Source organism: Cydia splendana, chromosome 8, assembly GCF_910591565.1.
Source record: "Cydia splendana chromosome 8, ilCydSple1.2, whole genome shotgun sequence".
Classification (NCBI taxonomy): Eukaryota; Metazoa; Arthropoda; class Insecta; order Lepidoptera; family Tortricidae; genus Cydia; species Cydia splendana.
In genome coordinates, this window is record NC_085967.1 from 930198 (window position 1) to 952014 (window position 21817).

Genomic DNA, 21817 nt, shown 5'->3' on the forward strand with positions numbered 1-21817 from the left:
TTTATGTTTTCTTTTTTCTGTAAGTACCTACCATGTTGGGGCGTTAAATAAATGTATGTTTTTCTTCAGATAGATTCTTTCTTTTCATTAGAGTAAACTTTTTATCATTCTGTGTATTTTATATGTTTGTTATACAAGTTCAAATTAAATGTCATCCCGGGTCCCTATTCAACTTCAGATAACGTACAGACATACGTACCTATCGTACAATCGATTGTGTAGACGCATGGCGAGTAATCCAGGCTGTGCGGGTGTCACCGCCGGAGGGTCGGGCGGCGACCCGGGCGACAGCAGGCTGCCCGGCGGCGTTGAACATGGGGTCATGAACATTTCTGCAAGAAAACTTTTAATAATACTAACAATTCTTTAATAATGGAATGATTGGGAAGACTACAAAACGATACGAAGTATGATTTTTTCAGTTCAAGCAAAAATAACATAAACGGATCTTAACGAATCTACGAATAGGATCTGGGGCGCTGAGATGTCCAATTCCACCTGCCAGGATCTTCGCATGCCCGACAAGGCAATTTCCATCTTATTTCTTACACATAAAGTCCTTACCCTCGTCATCCACACTACCGCTATCCGGCACATGGTCGATCGCGTCTGCGTTCGCCAGCCGAAGCCGACCGAAATCCAATACAAGCACCGACGAATCTCGATCAGTCAGTGATTCGACGAATAATATCTGAGGGGCTGAGATATCTAATTCCACCTGCCAGGATCTTCGCTCGCCCTAAGAAACAAAAGCTAAGTCAAAATATGAAAATAAAGAGTGTAGGAGTTTATTTATGTTATAGAAAATTGTTTAGAACATCCTATGTCTTTATTAAACGTAATAGATACAAATGTAATGAACATACGTCGTTATCGCGGGGGCAACAACGATTTGACAGTAGTGAAAGATTATGACAAATAAATAATAACAGAAGTGACATTCCTATCGAGTAACGTTTATATTTACCTATGGGTTCAAAATGTAGCAGAATCGAATTTAAATAAAAGTTTGGTCATATTTTACTAATATCACATAAAATACTTTCAGAAGTAAGTAAATACTGATATAAATAATTAAATACATTGGTGACTTATTTTTCAAGTTGACTGACACGTTGACTTATAGGTATACGTTTACAAAGTGAAATACAAGATTAATTGACCTTTTCCAGCGAAAACTTTATGCTAGATATGAAGAACATCTTAGAGGTTTAAATGTGTAGGCAGTATATTCCACTTTTACAAAACAGACGTTCTGTTACATGTGTTCTTTGACAGGCTTGTTTTTGCTCCCGCGATAACGACGTATGGTAATGAATAATCCTTTCCCATTGTATTTTATCGGAAACGTTAATATTTGTCATGCTACTTCAGTCGGTTACAGTACCAACAAATACTAGACATAAGACATGGATCGGGAATGTATAGAAGTGTACTGACCACACCGGGGTGCAGCATGTGCTCCCACTGCGTGATGAGCTTGGCGCGCGTGTGGTCGCGCACGGCCACGTAGGGGCGCGCGCCGCCCCACGGCTCGGCCGCGAACTGCTGCGCCCAGCGCGCCGCCGCCGCGCAGTACACCACCTCCAGCGGCGCCGACTTCACCCACAACCTGCACGAACATTGTCAACCAAGTGTTAGGGTCGGTTGCACCAAACTGTTCGTATCGTCAAAGAGTTCGCTAAATTTTTATGTATGGAATGTTTCATAGTAAAGCGCCGGGGCGCGCCGGCTGACGTTGATCAGTCTGTCAAATGTGGTTGGTGCAACTGGCCCTTAATCAGGGGTTCACTAACTATGCGTCGCGACTGCGTTGCTGCAGAGAGTTGTCGGAACCTGATATGCTCTCTGCCTGCTCTACATTTTAGTCTAGAACTGCACACAGGTGGCTTTATCAAAAACACTACACGCAGTGACACTCCATCGATAATCTAACAACTTTTGAAGAAAGTTCCGTCTAAAGAAGGTGTAAATATACTTACTTGTAGTTTGAACATTCCACTAAGCTTTAGTCTGGGCATCGACACCTATTTAATGGGTGCAACCTTAGATTTCGCTCACTTACTTGTAATCCGCATTTAATCCAAACGGCCTCTTTTCATACAGCAGTTGGAAGAGCGGCTCCTGTTCCGTCTGTCTGCCGACACTACTTCTTGTGCCAAGCGGTGCCGGCGCGACCAGCACGGGGAACAAAGATCCTGGTGTGATGCGTTCTCGTAGTGACACTCCGCCTAGAGATACGTGGAGCGCGTGAGAGCCGGCGCGTACGCGGGATTCTAAACCGACGGCAACGGCGCTGAATTGGAGCTCAAGCCCCACGGCCGCTTCTGAACCGGGTGATGATGGCTCCCTGTGGAAGAATGAAGTAATTGGTACAAGATCGTTCCAACAAAAACATGTTTAGCTCCAAGTTGTTTATCAATGACATAAAGTCATAAAGCATTTACATCGGTCTATTTCAGCTATTCTCAATCTGTACTCCGCGGACCCCTAGGGCTTCGCAAAGCCTCTATGGGGGCTCCCCGAGAAAAAGCGAAAACAAATCAATAACCAATTCTTCTATATCTCTGGTCTACAGTTAAATAGTGACCAAAGATTTTTTTTATTTGGGGCTCCATCAAATATTTCGCTTTCCAAAAGGGTTCCAACGCCAAAAAAGTTTGAGAACCGCTGGTCTATTTGTAAATAGGAAACAAAGTAGGTGCTTTGTTTTGGTGCATGAAACAACCAAACTACTCTTGAAATCCCTCTGAAGCGGAAAATGGAGATTGAAATCATTAGATTTGAGACTTTAGTTAGATGATAAGTGCCGTAGAAATTAGATGAGGATATGAACATATCGAAACTTCAAAGAACCTTTAGCCTTATTCTAATAAACAGACAAAACAATCTCTATAAGGCCCACTTGCACCGTCCCACTAACCCGGGGTTAAGCGGTTAAACGGTTAACCTAGTGTCAAATTGTACTGGTAACCATGGCAACTCCAAATTTAACCGATTAACCCCGGGTTAGTGGAATGGTGCAAGTGGGCCTAATTAACATAAAAAGAAATAGGAATCGCTCTCACTTGTTTTCCGCCTCGGCTTCCATACACAAATTCAAGCACCCCTTATTCAGCACGAACTCAAACTTGCCAAAGACGGTATCCCTCTTCAACATAGTATTATTCTCCAGCGAGTCAGCGATCACATCCAATATTTCCTCCTCTAAATCTGGCGGGGCGGGGGTCTGGGCACCAGGCGGGGCGCCGGGCGGGGCGCCGGGCGGCGGCGCGGGCTCCGGGGCGCCGGGCGCGGACGCCGGGGCGCCGTACCAGCCCCACCACTGCGGGAACCACTGCACGAGCATGGAGCGGCCGGGGGCGCCGGGCTGCTCGGGGGTGGACACTGGCGTTGCGCGGGGGACTCTTCGCATTGCAATCTGTGATACGTAGCAACTACTCAATATTTTGTTATTTTACTATATTCAAAAACTAAAGAGCTGTACCTACCCGAAAACGGAAACGGGTGCGAAACGAGTCGGGTAGTGCTGTAAGTTGACTACAAAAAAGTCCATTTTGATTCCCAAAAAAGCAGATGCGGGATCGTATTAAATAAAACCGTACAAATGCGAGTCGGCCTCGCCCACCGAGGGTTCCGTACTTTTTAACCGACTTCCATTTCATAGAAGGAGGAGGTTCTGTATTCGGTTGTGGCTATGTTTTTTTTTTTATGTATGTTCATCGATTACTCCGAGACCCGTGGGCCGATTTGAGTAATTCTTTTTTTGTTCGAAAGGAGGTACTTCCAAGGTGGTCCCACATTAATCTGGTGCTGTTCTGATGATGGGATCCATGAGGAATTGAGGGAACTCCTCAATTTTTAAATGCACATGTAGGGTGATTTGGGTGTTTTCTTAAGCAACTCGAGCATTTTCTCTCGAAAACCACCAATTTGATGAAGTGGACCTGATGATGATGATTGTTTTGATGACAATCATGACGATTTCTTAAAATGTACGACGTTCAGCGATTATTCCGAGACCCGTGGTCCGATTTGAGCAATTCTTTTTTTGTTTGAAGGGAACTGCCTCCAAGAGCGTCCCACATTAATCTGGTGCTGTTCTGATGATGGGATCCGTGAAGAATTGAAGGAACTCCTCAATTTTTAAAGGCACATGTATGGTGATTTGGGTATTGTCTTAAGCAAATCAAGCATTTCCTCTTAAAAACCACTAATTTGATGGAGTGGACCTGATGATGATGATTGTTGATGATAAATGATGATGATTTTATAAGTGTAGATTACTCCGGAACCCGTGGTCCGATTTGAGTAATAATTTTTTTGTTTGAACGAAGTTACCTCCAAGGTGTTCCCATAATATTGTTGGTTATAATCTGGTGACGGAATTCATAAGGAAATGAGGGAACTCCTCAATTTTTAAAGGTACGAGTATGGCGACATCGTTGTTTTTTATAGTAACTCAAACATTTCCTCCCGTTAATAACCCATTTGATGAAGTACAACTGTAGCCTTACCACGAGTTTGACACTACATCTTCGCTATCGTCTTCGTAACTTACTTTCTATACATCTCGCTCGCACTAATAGGATGCCAGTACGAGCGAGACGCATAGAAAGTAAGTTACGCACACGCTAGCGAATATGTCAGTGTTAGACTTATGGTAAGGCTACTGAGGAGTCGGGAAATGGCGGTTGAAGGGTTGGTGGTTCAGGCTTCAGGGTCGAGGGGTTCCGTGATCAGGGGTTGCTGTGCTGTGAGGTTGAGTGATCTGGGGGTTGAGGGATTGGGTCAGTGGCGGGGCGGAGGATGGATTTTGTGTTTGTGCACTGTAGTGACAGGAATGATTACGAATTTAGTGATACGCATCATTATTATTTTCATTCATGCGTCACGCGTCACTCATAAGCTGTTAACAATGCCTTACAATTAAAAATGGAAAAATAAAAACTTTTACAAAAAAAAAGAAAACCGACTTCAAAAAGGATAAAATAAAATATAATCCGTTTTTAAGTATATGCGTTACTAACTGATATGTTTGAAGTCGGTGCCAAGACAAATAGTAACAATACCGGTCAAAAATAATCAGCTTTATGTCTATAAATCACATTACAACTGTACTAATAGGTATTATAATAGTGAAAGTAATTCTGTCTGTCTCTTTGTCACCTTTTCAGCTAAACAACTGCCATGTAAACTGGTGAAATTTGCCATGCAGGTAAAAAGTTAAAACCCTGTAGATGGTTCTTGAATTGTTTTATATTTTGAAATAAAGTTCTCTGGATAAGAGGCGGGAAATAACTCAGTCCCAATCCCACACCTGAGTACTATGGACAGTTCGAAAAATAGTAAAAAATGCTCTTTAATAAACATATCAGCAATCGCATTGGTTTTATACTAGTACCGACAAACATGGTACGGACTGCGCCAAGGTGGATTGACAGTGGGTTCTTAGGTATCTACAGAAAGTATGATAATTGCTGTCGTGTAAGGCAATCCTTGTTATGGCAAACATTATTATCGGATCGCCCTAAAATCATGGTATGCTTCAAATTTGGCTTGGCACCGACTTCAAACATATCAGTTAGTAACGCATATACTTAAAAACGGATTATATTTTATTTTATCCTTTTTGAAGTCGGTTTTCTTTTTTTTTTGTAAAAGTTTTTATTAGTATTCGTTGTTAGCGGCAACAGAAATACATCATCTGTGAAAAAACTGTCTAGGTAACGGTTCATGAGTTACACCCTGGTGATCTTTTACCTCTCTCAGCGGCTTGAGTAAATGCAGAGGGGTCTTCCACTCGAACTCATCCTTCGCCGCCTTTTTATCTGCCGGTAGTGTTGCAGCGGGGTTGGATAGCAAACTGAGACAGATTTCCACGTATTGCCGCGCTGCTCGCGCTTGCGCTAAACAGGATCCCCACGTCGGCGCTGGCTCCATCCCTGAATGAAAATGCTTATATCATCGTTGAGATTATACAACTACTCTAAAGTTTATGATCAGATTGATCAGTTAACTGATATTTTCAGGCTGATATTTTTAAAGTTTATGATCAGTTAACTGATTATAAACTTTATTGTTTCAAAATAAAGTCAGTGCATTAGAAGTGTCACGGAAAAAATAACATCGAGGTATTTGAAGATGAGACCGTTACAATTTGGTGCCGTGACCAGGATTAAAAGTTTTACTTTATATGTGCATTTTTTTTTATTCAAAGTCAATATTTCATAACTATTTTTTGATAGACCAACACGAAGGTTCAACAGTACCAATATTACAGTACTCACAGGTGTGCTCGGGGTAGTGGCACCTCAGCGCGTACAGCCACCAGAGGCGCGCCCCCTGCCGTACGGGGACGGCGGGGCGGAGGGAGCGGAACTCACGCAGGCGCGCTACGCGTTCCAGGCCTAGGGAGCAGCCCACCGCTTCGCTATACTGCCTCTGCATAGAAACACAACTGGTTTACGTCCAGAAAATATAAGATGGTCGCAATACAGCACCCGTCTGAATGTTCCATTTCGGTAAAATCGCAAAAAGTTTTGCAGCCCTGAAAACTCTGAAATTAGCACATTCGACTACCGTTTCGGGCGGGTGCGCGAGCGCGGCGGCTGCTCGGTCCAACCCCTTAATGACTGTAGCACCGACAGAGCTCTCTTAACTGAACCTTATGTCCGTGCAATAAGGTGTATAGTCAGACAGGATGGTACCTGTGTCAGGTTGAGCAGCACGGTGTCGAGCGTGAGGTGCGCGGTGAGCCTGGGCCGGGTGCGCGAGCGCAGCGGCTGCTCGGTCCGCTCGCGGCGCACGCGCGCCGTCGCCGTCGCCGGCGCCAGCAGCCATTGATGGTTGCCGAGCCAGGTTTGTGACATGCGTTCCTGGATATAAAACACATTTAAAAAAAAGACAGTCCCATCTAATCTCTCAGGCGGTATTCAGTGCATGCGACAGAGAAATTGCAGGTTAGTATTAGTAAACATAACAGCCTTAACCATGATATTTCTAAAAAACAGTATTCACTATTTACTCCACCAACGGATATAATTTGAGAAATTGCCGAATAGTCGAAAAAGATTCTAGGTCGACAAACCGCAAGTGCGATGCAGAATGCGCCACCGCTTGCACAGCGACATCTAGCGAACAATTGCGAGTTACCGTGAGCTCGCTCATGGAGCAGTCCGCCATCATCTCGTTGGGCGGCATGACGTCCCAGTACACCGCCAACCGCTGCAGCTCCAGCAACTTGAACGAACAACCGTCTCCTGTAGCCGGTAGTAATGTGAAGCCGCGCTTCCAGCCCGCGTCGCAGGACTCAGCGGAGAGGGCGGCGGCGGTGAGGCCGCAGGCGAAGGCGTGGGGGGAACAGGTGACGGCGTCCTCGTAGCGGATGTGGACATCGTGGAGCTTCAACTGGGGACGAGAAAATAGTTTAGATCAATATTAAGGTAAGATGAGCGCAATAGGCACTTTAAATGATAATGTACAATAAAACTTTGATCCAATGTTGCTGCTATTCGAGTGCGTCTAGTATCGCATTCAGCTCTATCTTATCAAGGCACGTACCTGCAAGTTCTCCACGATATTGGCCAGGAACCCAGTGCCGTAACTAAGCCAGGAGGAATAAGACGCCGCGTAGTATGACGCGTCTGCCGCCATGGCCTCTTGCGCCGCGCGCCATTGCGCTTCCAGCGCGTCCAGAAGCGCCACCTTGCGCTCGTGCGCATAATGCGCTTCGGTTGCGCTGTCCCACTGCACAAACAATTGCTTATTTAATTTAAACTTTATTAACTAATGAATAAGAGTTGAGAGTAAATGTGATAATATCAATATACAGGGTGGAAAGGCACGACGATCCTTTCCGGAAATGGGAGATAGTTTAGCCTAAGCTCTATATTTTCTCCATAGAAACTATGTTAATATGGGCAACCGTTTCTAAATTATGACTTTTTAAACATCCACGCAAAAAACGACTTTGTTCTAACCCTAACAGGTGACAGGGTCAATGAACTTACTTGTAAACAATCAGTATTCGACAGGAAATTATGCTAATTTGTTGCCATCTAACCATTTTTAGGTCTGCTTACAGCACGGTAAGAATCATTGCAGGATTTTCGCTTTCTTAGTGGTTCCACTTGTTCAATACTTGAATGAAATAGTTATGTTATTCCTTAATATTAATAATACTAACCACAACATTGTTTACAACGACAGTTCAAATGGTGACATTGACAACCACTCAAAAGTACGCAATCGTCTTATAAATATCTCTGAGGGGCTACCGCGAAAACCGAAATTCGCAAATTGCGGGGATCTTACTCTTCTACTACAATGAAGGCGTAATTAGAGTGACAGAGAAAAATGCCCGCAATTGACGATTTTCGGTATTGGCGGTAGCCCTACTGGTTTCCTTGACTGATAAAAAGGTTTTAGTTTCTTAACACGTTTCACAAAATTATTTTCGAATAATTGGAAACTATCTAAAATAATTAAAAATAACAAGTAGGTTGTGTTAGTTGCACCAAATGAACTTGCAAAAATTAAATACTAAGAATAAATCTAGAATAAATACTTCTTAAATACTTAACTAACAAACCTTCTTGCGTGGTAGAAAATAGACAAGACGTCTGATGTTTGAAATTAAATTTTCATTGAACTATACTTATTGAATGTCATATTCTTCAAATAAAAATGTTAGATGCTCGTGGCTATTTAAATTTGTGGGGCTGTGTAAAAGATATGGTGTACCAAACCAAACGGAATGTGAAACTGCGGACGAAATGAGACAAAGGCTAATTGGTGCTTTCTGCGGAGGATAAATGACGAAGAGCATACACTATATCGCATATATGTGCATCGACATACTCGGGTACGGGCTGCGGCGGCGTTGTAATACACGGAGGTACATTTGAACACCGTATGTGAAAAGAAGATAGTATTAAATATTGGAAAAAAGTAATTATCTAAGAAAGTAATAAAATTGTTTGTAATATTTTTGCATGCATTTGATTTATTTGACATTTATGCGTCATTCATACATCATTGCGATACTGTCAACGATCGGAAAAAAGTGTAAAGTCCCGAGCTTTCCCGACGGAGATCCTTAATCTAGCCGTCATGTGCACATGCTATAGGGTTATCACCACAGTTAAAAAGTAGTATTTTTGCAATTTTTATTTTTTACTCAATTAACGATTCTTACCATTACCAATAGTCTCTGTATCACTTAAACGACCTAATACTTCCGGGAAGGATCGTCGTGCCTTTCCACCCTGTATATTATAATTATATTATAATTTTCGGTTAGTACATGTGGACTTTATTACAAAGAGTTAAAAACATGGAGATGGGTTATACTCTGAGCACGGCACGACTTGCTTACCCCGGTTTTTTAAGTATATTTTTTTAGAATAACCATCCCAATGTTTGATATATGTATTAATATTTATTAAAATGAATAAAACCAGTCATACAATATTAAGTATCCGAATTCGTCATCACCATAATTATATCTTATGTATGATAATACTGTTCCATTTTATCTCATATCAGACAAAAAAAATGTCAACGGCATTTATAAAGATAACATGAGTCATGTACACGTTTTACATCCCAAAACAAATAGTCTGTGATGCAATCAGTAATCACTGTCATGTGTATGATTTATATTTTGGCATTATCAGACACCCATGTAATCTTATCAAGCACGCTGTAGATGTATACTTTTAAGAAAAATGGTGCTTGGAATAGGTAGTTAATAAGGCAAAAATTAATTATAAATCGATTTTATCGACAATAGGGATGATGACACATGTTGAATTTTATAACAAAATCTATTAAAATAAATAGCAAATAAGCAATTTATCACAATAATGTGGATAATAAAATAATATATGGAAATAATACAAAAATACAGGACCTGAAAGTTTCAAAATTTAAGTTCTTTTTTAACTTCCAAAAAGGTAATAAGTAAGGAGACCATTCGATTCCTTACATTTTATCCAATAAAATTTTGTATAGCAAATATATACTATAAGCGCAACCAGTTTACCACCACCCCTGACGTCACCACCAGTCAGTACCTATCTACCTAGCTATAGGGTAGGTGAGCACGCGGTGCGCACAGCCATCGTCCGGCATTGACATCGTGGCGCTTGCGGCGGACGGACGTCTCCAGAATTACTCGTAATCGAGGGTCGCGTGAGCCATATATTTTTGATTGTGATTTTTAAGTAAGGAATAAGCAATCGTTATTGTTGTAGATGTTAAGTAGCCATCGAGTACTTGTGTCTAGTGATTACTATAAAAATAACTATTAAGAATGTTAAATTAAATGGTTTTCTTTAAAAAGTTATTTTTATTCATTCAAATATCATCTAGATCCTTATAATACATAAACGCAATATTTCACCGACAAAAACGCAATTTTCTTGTTTTGGCCATACTTTAAGATGGACTCTCAGTGACCTTGACGTCACTTATCGTTTTGTGAGGAGCGTTTCGCGAGTGAAGTACGACTGCCGGACTTTAACTATCATTTCTGAATTTTGTATTGCTTTAATGCAATGGGTCCCATATAGACATATGATCCTAAAAACAAACCTGATCGATTGATACCATAAATGAAAATGTGTCATCTAGCCTATTGACGATATGGTAACTTTACTCTAAAAATAAAGACATCAAAAATGGTGAATATACAGAGTTCACACTTATCTTTATACAGTACATTGTGACCAAATCTTTTATGTAGGTTTTTGGGATAAAGTGATAAGAATTCAAGAAGTTATCAAACCATGGTATTATCTGGAAAATAAAGGTCAGGTTTCAAAGTCGCATTCTACATGAAACTTTTAATTCTTCAGCATACAAATTGAACAGATACACCAATCCGCGACATTGCGTGGCGGCGGCGAGTGGCACTAGCGAGCGGCATCTGATCATAAGTCATAGAGAGACGCCGCGATATGATTTCTCGCTCTTAGATGGTAATTCGCCGCTCGCTGAAGCCGTTTTGGACCGTCCGTCCAAAGCATTACTTAGAATCATGAAAGTTTAGGGATTCACAGGTATAACAGAAACACTCTTAACTGACAATTGATACACCTTATGTTGTTGCAATTTAAGGTTTAGGAGTGGTCAGATCCCAGACCTCCACCATCTATCAAGGGTTACAGCAACACTATTAACTCTATAGCTTTAGCGCAGCGCGTCATCGTTGTCAGAATGTACGAAGATTGATAATTGGGCTGTAGCCTTGCGCGTCAGTTGACATCTTTGACGGTCAATGAGTCAATGGACCATTTGTGACCCTTATGGCTTTTGCAATACAATACATACCTCATCCAAATTGACAGGCGCGGCAACAAGGTACAGCTTTTCGATAGCAATCAGCCATGGTGCAGAGCGGATCTGTCGCACAGGAACCTGCAGTTGCACCTTGCCGATGAAGCCAGCTCGGACTTCCACTGGCAGCCCCAGGTGGCGGAGAGCATCCTTCTTTAGGGGGAGGTTCTCGAGTTCTACCTTCCCTGAAGTTTAGAATACACAGTGAATATTTTATTGACATACATTTTATTACAGCTTTTCCTATGACATAATACAGAAGATTATCCCCGAGACTACCATCTATATAAACATAATTTAAGAAATAAATAAATATTTATGTCTATTTTTGCTATCGCCACATAACAAAAATAAGTTCTTTTATTATGTTTAGTTGAATTATTTACTTATCTACTTTTTTTTTTTTAATCCTTTTTTTTTTTAAGGGGTTTTGTCACGCAGTGACAATGTCACCCCCGTAATGAGATCTAATAGTAATAATGATGTAGTAGTGAAGTATTACCTACACCACTACATCACATATAAGTATAGTTTGCACATCAACCTGGCCTCGTCTGATAGTGGCGATGCCAGGACGATGTTGCAACTACCTATGTTGGTAGATTTAATAAATGTCATGTCATTCCTCAGCGCCTCATTACGGACACATTCCATCAACACATGGTGAACATCTTCTATTTTATCGCACTCTTGGCAATTTGGTGAAGCCGCTAGTTTCATCAGGTGCTTGAATTTGTTTGACGGAATGTGCCCGGAACGAAGTCTGAGGAGTGATACTACCTGTTTCCTGCTAAGCTTTTTGTCAAACCAGGGGACCTGAGGGGGCTGACATTGAACTGTTCGGTACCAGATTCCTTTAGTGAGAGACCGCTTATCAAAGTATTCCCTCCACATCTGCCTGCAACTAATCCTAACTTTACCTAGTACTTCGCTGTGTACTGGTATACAACGGTATGGAATACCGTCGGTTATTGCAAGTTTTGCTGCTCGGTCAGCCTCCTCGTTACCCATGATGCCAACATGAGAAGGTATCCACTGTACAATCACTTCCCTATTTAGTGTACGAAGTTTGTTGATGGATTCAAGGATGGTGTAGGCTATCGGATGCCCTCGACTGCTCGAGGGTAACCGAGCCAAATGTGAAAGGGCACTCCTTGCGTCTGACAAAATTACACATTTGTTATGGTCTATAGACTCTACATATGACAACGCTTCGGCTATGGCAATAAGTTCACAGTGCATAATAGATATATCAGCTTGTATGTTAAACTTTCCCCGGAAATCCACCTGAGGGTCAAAAAAAGCCGCCCCACATCCTTGTTTCTCCTTGGACCCATCAGTAAACAGCTTATAAAATGTGCTATACTTACTTTCTAAGAGATCATTACATAACCTATATAAATCTATTTGATTCACATGTTTTTTGGCAGTCTCTAAACCCTCTATAAAAACATATATATTATTTGATAAATCGTAGCTACTTATCCAACTATTCATTGAGTACATACTTATCTACTTGTTCAACTTGTTTTGCACATTATTCTGAGTTCTTACTAAAACATTTCATTAGCAAACCAACCTTACAAGTTTAGCTGATTTATGCATATAATACAAATTGAATGCAGCATAAAATTAATGGCTATCAATTGTCTTTGACTGCCAAAGTTTGGAGGTCAACTCAATTATTATTGAGCTCTAAACAATACTGCAGCCCACACAAATCATACCACGTTGCCTTCAGGATTAGCTTGGCTTGTGCAAATGTTTACTTAATTACTTAATTTACGCAGAAATGTCTATTTCCTGATTGGATCATTTGGGACTTATTTTAAGGCCCGTCTCGATATCGCGCGACGGCCGCGCGAGCAATGTTCGACCGCGGCAAACCTGTATTATGGCTGGCGAGCCAATTTCGGCACCATCTTGAACTTATGCGCGGCGGCCGGCAGGCGATCCGACGATCGACCACATTATATCACAAAAATTAATTATTCGGAACGAAGTATAGCCAAATAAAAAACTGATCTGTTGCAATAATCACTACATTTACTGTTCCATAGAAACTGTTTAGTGCCGTATAATTTTATTAAAGTACGACACTTTTCATTATCCATGTATGCGGCCGCGCTAGCCAACTGAAATATATACACACCCGTCCAAACTGCGCGCAAACATTCCTTTGCCGCGCGTCGAAAAACCGACAATGCATGGTTCGTCGAGCGGCACGTTCGAGCGAGTCAATGATCGAGTTGGCTCGCGAGCCAGCCCGGTATCTATTGCGCGCGGCTGCCGCGCGAGCCAATGTTCGATAGCTTGCCGCGCGATATGGAGACGGGCCTTTATAGTATTCTCAGTAGGAAAAATCAAAGCAGGATTTTACAGCATAATCGAAATTTAATTGCATGTTTTTACTTGTAATTTTTTTTATTTGTTAGGTGTCTAAAGTTGTAAATAAACAAAGACAAACCTGAGAGCAGCGCCACACTGAGCTGGTCTGTATTGAGATTCTCCACATACTTCCCCAAGTAATTGTTCAAGACCCAAGCCACCAGCCCCTCCAACATCGTGCATGATCGCTCCTACCCCCTTTGCACTGCACTCCTACTCTCAGGTCACTTTCTATCCCAAAATCCCTGGCACAAATTCAATAACATACACTTCGAGTCCTATAAGCTGTTTTTAACATCGCGCTTTTACACTCTAGCTTATTTGCTAATTGCGCAATTGAGCCATACTTTTGGCGTGTAATGGTTTAAATTTATCTATGTTTTCATTATATTTTTATGAAATCCTATTGAAAAAAATTGACAGCACGGGATGAATGACTTAACTTGACAGCTGTTCAACTTGACATTTGAACTTGCGTTCAAAAATGTATCTACATAGAAAAACACCGAAGCAGACCATCACATCTTATAGGGGCATGTCATCTGCAATCAGTATTTGCCTCTTTTTCTAACAAGCCAGTTGAAGTCAGTTGTTAGGAAGAGACACAGACGGCTATTACAGATTGCAGACGTATTATGAAACGCTACCCAGATGTTTTTAGGTGTTTCTGAACGAAAACACGTTCCGTTTTCCCACGATGACATCATGTTTTGACAGCTGATTACCATCAACAATCGTGAAATGAAACGTGCGTAAAAGGAATAGGAATTTTTAGGATTCCAGTATTATTTTAGGTTTTGTTTAACTTAGATCAATATACAAATCTAAATAAATATGACGGCAGTACACGTTATAAGAAGGTTTGGCGTTCCATTAGCTAACATGTGTTGTCATAAAAAGCCGACAAAATTACAAGTGCGATATAGTGCTACTTTAGGATTAACTGCGAAGAGATTTGCTCCAGTGCTTATAAAAGCTCGCCACCTGGGGCTAGGACCCACGTCGAAGGATTTCGAGGAGCCCACACAAATTACAGGACCAATAACGAAACTACATGCGGCTGAGCTCGTTCTACACTTAAAAGCGGATGAGAGGAAATTGTTGTTCACGGCGCTACAAGAATTCGAATCTAATAGGATTAAAGAGGAGTTCGAAGGTAAGACTGCTTGTGGTTATAATATATTGGACAGCCGTAAATGATATCTCTTCAGAAGGCTGTAAAATAATATGTGCTTTCAGACAAACTGGCAGGCCAGAGATGGAGGACAAAGCTAGGTAGGCCCAGCAAAGTGCCCACCCTCGGCGATGTAGACCCTACAGGCACCTACTGTCCGGTCCCCGAAGACTGGCTCAAGAAAAAGTATGGTAAGTAAGCTTTTTTAAACCATGAGATGAACCAGTTAATTCTGGTTTTTACCAGTCATTGACATTGTTTTTCTTACACCATGCTTACTGATTATGGTTATGACTTGTTATTTTTATAGTAATTAAATTCTAATAAATGTTTGTAATTTTACATTGAAGTTAATCAAAGGTCTTTCCTGTTATTATGCTTTCAATTTGGATTCACCTATTGGGTATGTTATCACTTATTATGTTTTATGGTCTCTCTAATAAATGTAATATTTATATTGTTATCTATAGCTCTTAGCTATAAGTGTTCCTATTTTAATTTTTTTTTAATTATATGAGTTTACATGAAAAATTTCATTTTCCTAATAACTTATGAAAATAAGGAACTTATTTACATTAACTAAAATAATCCAGCTCAATACTTCAAAATGTTTTGTAATTTAAAAATAAAACACCTGTTTGGGCTAGAATTTTCATCATCTTAACATCATCAATGAATGACTATATGTTTACATTTCAGCGGCCACAGTACCCAAGCCTACAACCAGGGAGTTAGTCCACTGTGAGTAATTACTGTATTTAATGTACAATTTGTAGTCTATTACTACTTTTTTTTATTAATTCTTTAAAGACAATTTCACATCTTTCCTCCCTATGGTTTTTTGATATATTAGATTTTGCTAGCCTATGTTAGTTAGGAAAGTGCCACATGCTATAATATTCGTGTAATCAGCCACTGCAGTGTTACATCATTAATTATTCAGGCTATCTTGACTCACAACTACTCCAAGCAGTAGCATGATACAGTCTGTGTCATGCAATATTAGGGAATAGATGGTTTGGGATCTTCCTCTAGTTCCTCAGTTTGATTCAGTTGTTCAGCTTTTTAATGTATAGGTACTGATAATTCTGCTACTCGATGCTAGATGTCGACTGCGAAAATAATAGTCTTTTTGGTACCAAAACCGATGTATGGAGTGACTCTGAGCACTCTTTTCTTACTATATTTCTCTATGCTTTTACAGAACATAAGATGTTTGTACCTAAATAAAACATGGTGAAAGGGGCAGCTTGGCAGTTGCTAATACATATTATTTAATTTTATTCGAAACAAGATTGTAACCTAATTATGTTAATGTTGTTTACAGTGTCATTAGCAAATTCAGTGCCATTCATCGGTTTTGGCTTCTTGGATAACTTCGTAATGATAGTTGCGGTAAGTATTATCGTTTATATACCTACATATCTAATAGTTACTTCACTGGCTAAGTGATCCAAAAATCTTGGCCTCTGACACAAGAGAACGCCACTCTGCCCTATTCTGCGCCACTTCGTGCCTACGCTACATAAGAAATTCTACTTTATTTGGTCTATAAAAGGCTCTAATTAGATTGAAACGGAGTGTACATTGTAATGCACCTGAGCCTCATGAGGTTATAGGGATAAGGAAGAAATAATTACCAAAAACATTTAATTAAAAAGTTATTTATAAAAACTATATTTTATTTTTATTTCTGTTTAAAAAATACATATAATCGCCAGTCTCGCATGATTTTAAGAACGATTGAGCCCACTTTTGGTTTGGTGCTATAATTTTTTATAAGCCAATCTATGAAGTATCTTCAGATTTGGCTTGAAAAATATTAATTCCAAACATTTTTCAGGGCGACAGCATCGAAAGCAGCATGAGCGCATTTATCACAATCTCAACCATGGCGGCCGCCGCGCTCGGCAACACGTTCAGCGACGTCATCGGCATCGGCTCCTCGTACTACGTGGAGCGCGCGGCCGCCATGTTGGGCATGGCGCCGCCCCCGCTCGCGCCCGTGCAGCTCGACATGCCCGTGTGCCGCCGCGTGTCCAACCTGGTGAGTCACATATAGACTCAGTTTTATCAAGTAGATACGTCTGCAGTAAGTCTTTATATTAAAGGAAAAATTGAAAAATTCACCGCTTCCGGCAAGACTCGACCGGTGTTCCGAAAAGTCGCAAATTCCAAGGATTTTTTCCTTTAATATAAAGATTCACACGCAAACGTAATTGACCGGAGCGTAGCGAAGGTCTACGTTTCGACTGGAGCATTTTGCTTTTGTATGTCCGGATGTTCTCCTCTACAGGTCGCAATTCTTAACCGAATCTCGTGAAATTTTGTGACTGGATTCTGTCTAAAGAATTTTTTTTTGTCCGTCCGGTTTTTTTAAATTTTTTAAAATGGCGGAGTCGTGATAGCTCGCGCCTAAACAAATAGTGGTATCGGTACCATACGAGTGTTTTCTTTTTGAGATATGTTTATAGATTAAATGGCCAAAAATTCAGAAAATTTATTTCGCTGGTTTCGGAGGTATTGAGATATTTAATTTTAACTAATTTTAATTTGAGAAGGAGTAGCTAAATTTCGTCAACCCATCTAAGAACTATTTGGCTCAGTTTGTAAACGTTCGCTTTTTCTGTTTGCACAGAGGGTCTGGGTTCGATCCCCAGTAATTGTATGCTGGGATATTATAACTTTTTGTATTTTTTTACACATAAATTTCGTATTGTTTTTTTTTTAATTTACTATACTTAGCACCATGTTATTTAAAGCTCTGCTCGCGAGGTCTACAGCTCACAGAGCCACTAGTTTTAAGAGGCCGAAAATCCCCAAATGGTGAAGCCGTAGTGCACGACAGATTAAACATGAGCGAAGTAACAGCAAAATGTTTACTACAATTGGTTTTTCGATTTCCGTAGCCAACAAGGAATAGCTTTGTAGTTTCACTTTGTCTGTCTGATTGCGTCTTAATTCGTCTATCCGTAGTCTAAACATTGTTTTTCAAGGTACCCTTAACACATAAAGTACGAGTGGAATTTTTATGTTACTTGTATTATTGTATGGTTGGAGGTATGGCATTTTTGTGGGTGTTTTTAATTAAGGATTTGTTTCATACTTTTCGACCAATTCTCACCTTAGCACTTGTCCCCAGGGCCGCGTTCTAGGCATCACATTAGGCTGCTTCCTCGGCATGACGCCGCTCCTCTTCAAGGACTACAAGGATGACAAGGATAAAGACAAGGACGGCAAGAAAGATAAACAGGAACCTAAAGCGGAAGCGAAGGCGGAAGCGAAAGCGGACGCGAAAGCGGATTTGAAGAAGAGTTAATTCTGGAAAGTGTTAGGAGGGGCGGATAGACCAGTATAAAGGTACTAATCTACTTATATTTTACTGTTGTGGAATGTGCTAAGAAAATAAAATGTATTTGGCGCAAAGCATTCTATCCGACAACGATTACGAGTGTAAAGTTTTATGGCATGGCGTGCTATCCACACTGTTAAGCTTTTATAAGGCAGAGGGAATATATTTCCCATTATGATGTTGAACTTTATTTGCAAAGTGATAGGGCTTAATTTAGCACAATTTCTGTCGCCCTTATGCCCGTTAAAGGGTTAACAGACAATTTGTATACCTTATTGCGAAGAAATAAGGTCCACCGATGGTCAATAAAGTGTTAGCAGTTTTGCTGTTAGTACTCTACTGTCTAAGTGATATTTACGCTTTCAAATATGGTTTATATTCGGTAACTTTTACTAATGGTGCGTCATGTTTTTGTGTATGACTTACACAGCTTATACAAGATTCTACAACAGTAAACATAAGAAAAAATTAAGGTATACAAGTTGCCGCTGAAACAATTATATCCGCCCCTGTACGCAATACACTAATGTACTTAGCATCACATCTTAACACCATTTTTGTAATCTCATCTTCTTAGAATGTGACTAAAGCACTGTTTGAAAACAAAATATCTGCCTAACTGCAGCACTTGTAGTGTAATTAGGAACTTATTACTAAAGAAATAAGGTCTAAATTAAAACGACCTTTATAGCGTCTTTGCTCTTGGTCGTTTTAGAGTCAAGTTTAAAAAATAGGGGCACAACTCACGTGTAGAATTATGTCTGCTATTAGCTAAAAAGTGCAGGATATTTTAATGAATGTAGGCTTAAAGTTTTCTATGCGACGTATACTGTGACTTTGGACTTCGTGTAAACTGTAGTCTATTAGACTTATATTGCATATAATGCACGCTGTGTAAATTGTAAGGTAATAGATATTCGATGTTGTGCATTTAATTCTGAATATTACCTACACTAATACAGACTTGAAATGTCACACTTCAAAATTACTTAACTATGGTCCTTATTCTGTAATAAGGTACAAATAAGTTAAATCTCACGAGTATATTTATTGTGAGACCTGTCTTCCATGTACGCTGCAATATTTGATATTATTCGAGGTAAAAGTTTACAAAATGCCCAATGTGCATTACAATGCAGTAACGCTTACAATCTAATTAGAACCTTTTATATAATTAATAATTACAAAGAAGCATTTTTTCTTTTGATTCATTGCCTTTTACAGTTTTTAAACAACCGAAATTCATCCTAATTTAATGTAAAACAAGGTTCAAATTAAAAATAGGAGGAATGTTTATACATAGTGGGCCTTAAAGGCTACACCGTTAAGGTCGATATTTTAATGGGCCATTATACTCATTATGTTTTATGTTAAGACTCGTTTACCTCAAATAATTTCAAACTCAACTAAGTTGTTGATCACTCGAATATTAAGAGAAAATTTGCTTATAATATTAGTCATTGTATTAAGTGTTTGTTATATTTTAATAAGTACCTAGGTAATTTTTAATTGGATTATTTTGAAAGTTTTTTACGAATTTAAATATTTTTATCTTGCCAATGGCAGCTCTCTGGCATTGATAGTGAAAGAAAAATGTGGCCAGTAGCGGGACAAGATATTATTTTAAATATATATATATATATATACAACATACAACCACATTCGCTGCCTAACAGTTTTTTGGCATTACCATATGTCAAATCTCATACAAACCTGTATTGAATCGGATTGTTACTATAGTAAGCCTCGTTTACACTTTCGAGTATATATAACTAGCTCAGGACCAGTGTTCTGTGCAAAGTGACTCGCTATATTTACAGTATTTGAAAGCCGGAAGGTTGTAACTACTGTAACTTTTCCACGCCGCACCTATCTACAAGGTTTTTCCAAAAAATCCAAATATATTCCAATTAATCTAGCTTTGATGATTAATAATTTGAAGACAAGTCGCGTTTCCCGAAAGCGCAATCTAATTTGAACCTTAAATCGGAATGCTAAAGTTGAAATTCTATTGCGTGTGGTTGATAAATCATACTATGAGACTATGACTGGAAAAGAGTTATAATGCGAATGCCGACTCCCTTCCGTGTTGCTCGAAAACGGACTCCCTTAGAATAGTAATAAAAAAAATACTTTTGTTAGAGGAACGCTGTACAAGTAGTGACTGGAAAAGACACTCGACAAGTGTAAACGGGGCTTTAGTTATACGCTTGTTGCTGTTGTTGTCCCATAGCAGAATACGTAGTATATTATTATGTTATTTACTCGTTTATCGTAACGTGTAAGGTAAGCTGCACCCACTGCATTGCGAATATAGTGTAAGGTCAGATAGGTAAAAGGTACACATAAGTACGTATACATTTTTTCTTTCATATACTGCGTGTATTTTTGATATAACCGCAAACTTAAGAGAGACGAAGGTTTTAGTGCTATTAAACGTTTCTGAAAGAAATTTTTAGTTTACTCTTAACCACAAGAGCAATATTAATTTTTGAAAATTTTTGAGCGGCAATGTATCTCGGGTATTGTCGCGTCAGCACTTAGTCCATACACCTACAGTACATATACCTACTTCATTTAGAATAGCAATATACGCAATAATATTTATTTTATTGTAGTTCTTTCCTTGCTATTCCTTATTACCTAGGGGCTGTCCATAAATTACGTCATCGATTTTTGACGATTTTGGACCCCCCCCCCCCTATAATCATCCAAAAATCATGCTTCAAATGACCCCATTTCCTCCTACTTCATGCTACCGTCATCCGATGTCCAGACCCCCCCCCCCCCCTAATTTGAAATGACGTAATTTATGAATAGCCCCCTATCTGACATTTGTCTAAGATTTTTGTATATAATTTTGTAAAGTTTAGTACAAAAGAGTATTGAAATCTCAACAGTTATGAAGTTCCTGTGTAGATATTTTATTGTAAATAGTCTCACTTGGCAATAATATTCAATTTTACATCTTCAGTGCAAAGTAATAGAGCTCACTTTTGAACTTTCTTTATGTTGCTTAAGTATTTTTTGCAATGTAAGTATTCTAAAGCATTTAACTATTAACATGGAGTCTTTGGAGTGACAGTGGGGAAATTTTTCATATATCAAATTATATAATGTTACCTTTATTCAGATCAAAGTTTTCTATTTATTGTTCGATGGATGTTTTATAATATGACTTTGTGATTATTATTTAGATGAATATAATTATATTTCATGCAATCATTCGGTGTATTCTTTCCTTTGAAAATAAGTACCTAAAGTTTTTTTATTTACAGATAAAGGGGAGTTTCTTTTTAAACTTTAATGTGTGTCAGTAGGTACGTCTAAACCAAGTCACATAGCGGCAGAGTCGCAGCCAAAAGGCGTTTTTTTTCTGAGTAGGTACCTAATCACAGAAACAAATTTTCACAAAAACTGATTTCAGAAGACTTTGTATGACATTTTAATCTCTAAATGCGGTCACCTTTAAAATCTGTGGGGTTTTATGGATCCACGGTGTATAATTAAGTTTATAAATTATGTGTGGTCTTTCTTGGAGACTACATGGACAATTCCCT

The 21817-nt window shown here is 39.5% G+C and overlaps 2 protein-coding genes across 4 annotated transcripts in view; one reads left to right on the top strand and one right to left on the bottom strand.

Annotated features, from left to right (window-relative positions):
- The window catches only part of LOC134792601 (intermembrane lipid transfer protein Vps13D), a 68150-nt gene extending 53922 nt beyond the window's left edge, over positions 1-14228 (bottom strand). Inside the window, exons 1-12 of the mRNA XM_063763832.1 lie at positions 13811-14228; positions 11338-11528; positions 7564-7749; positions 7156-7410; positions 6711-6878; positions 6291-6444; positions 5764-5945; positions 3069-3421; positions 2066-2350; positions 1441-1612; positions 565-739; positions 200-332 (exon numbers count right to left, since the gene is read on the bottom strand). Of these exons, the coding sequence (XP_063619902.1) occupies positions 200-332; positions 565-739; positions 1441-1612; positions 2066-2350; positions 3069-3421; positions 5764-5945; positions 6291-6444; positions 6711-6878; positions 7156-7410; positions 7564-7749; positions 11338-11528; positions 13811-13907 (2351 nt within the window). The 5' untranslated portion in view covers positions 13908-14228. The remainder of the gene's footprint in view (positions 1-199; positions 333-564; positions 740-1440; positions 1613-2065; positions 2351-3068; positions 3422-5763; positions 5946-6290; positions 6445-6710; positions 6879-7155; positions 7411-7563; positions 7750-11337; positions 11529-13810) is intronic.
- A 201-nt stretch (positions 14229-14429) lies between these two features.
- LOC134792602 (uncharacterized) lies at positions 14430-21479 on the top strand. 3 transcript variants are annotated; one of them, XR_010144465.1, is made up of 7 exons: positions 14431-14887; positions 14971-15096; positions 15605-15646; positions 16233-16300; positions 16749-16952; positions 18048-19274; positions 19315-21479. XR_010144465.1 is itself a non-coding variant. In XM_063763834.1 (6 exons), exons 1-6 carry the CDS (start codon positions 14566-14568, stop codon positions 18222-18224), a joined length of 930 nt encoding a protein of 309 aa, XP_063619904.1. In that variant the 5' UTR covers positions 14430-14565; the 3' UTR covers positions 18225-21479. The 3 variants fall into 3 exon arrangements, 2 of the variants coding, with proteins under 2 accessions (XP_063619904.1, XP_063619903.1); XM_063763834.1 differs by having other exon boundaries at positions 14430-14887; positions 15614-15646; positions 18048-21479; XM_063763833.1 differs by having other exon boundaries at positions 18048-21479.
- The last annotated feature ends 338 nt before the right edge of the window (positions 21480-21817 follow it).

Excerpts from the sequence above, each read along its gene's own strand:
- LOC134792602 (XM_063763833.1), top strand. The coding sequence starts at position 14,566 with ATGACGGCAGTACACGTTATAAGAAGGTTTGGCGTTCCATTAGCTAAC. Across the intron at positions 15,097-15,604 it reads CTGGCTCAAGAAAAAGTATG|CGGCCACAGTACCCAAGCCT; the intron begins GTAAGTAAGCTT and ends TTTACATTTCAG. Across the intron at positions 16,953-18,047 it reads GCCGCCGCGTGTCCAACCTG|GGCCGCGTTCTAGGCATCAC; the intron begins GTGAGTCACATA and ends ACTTGTCCCCAG.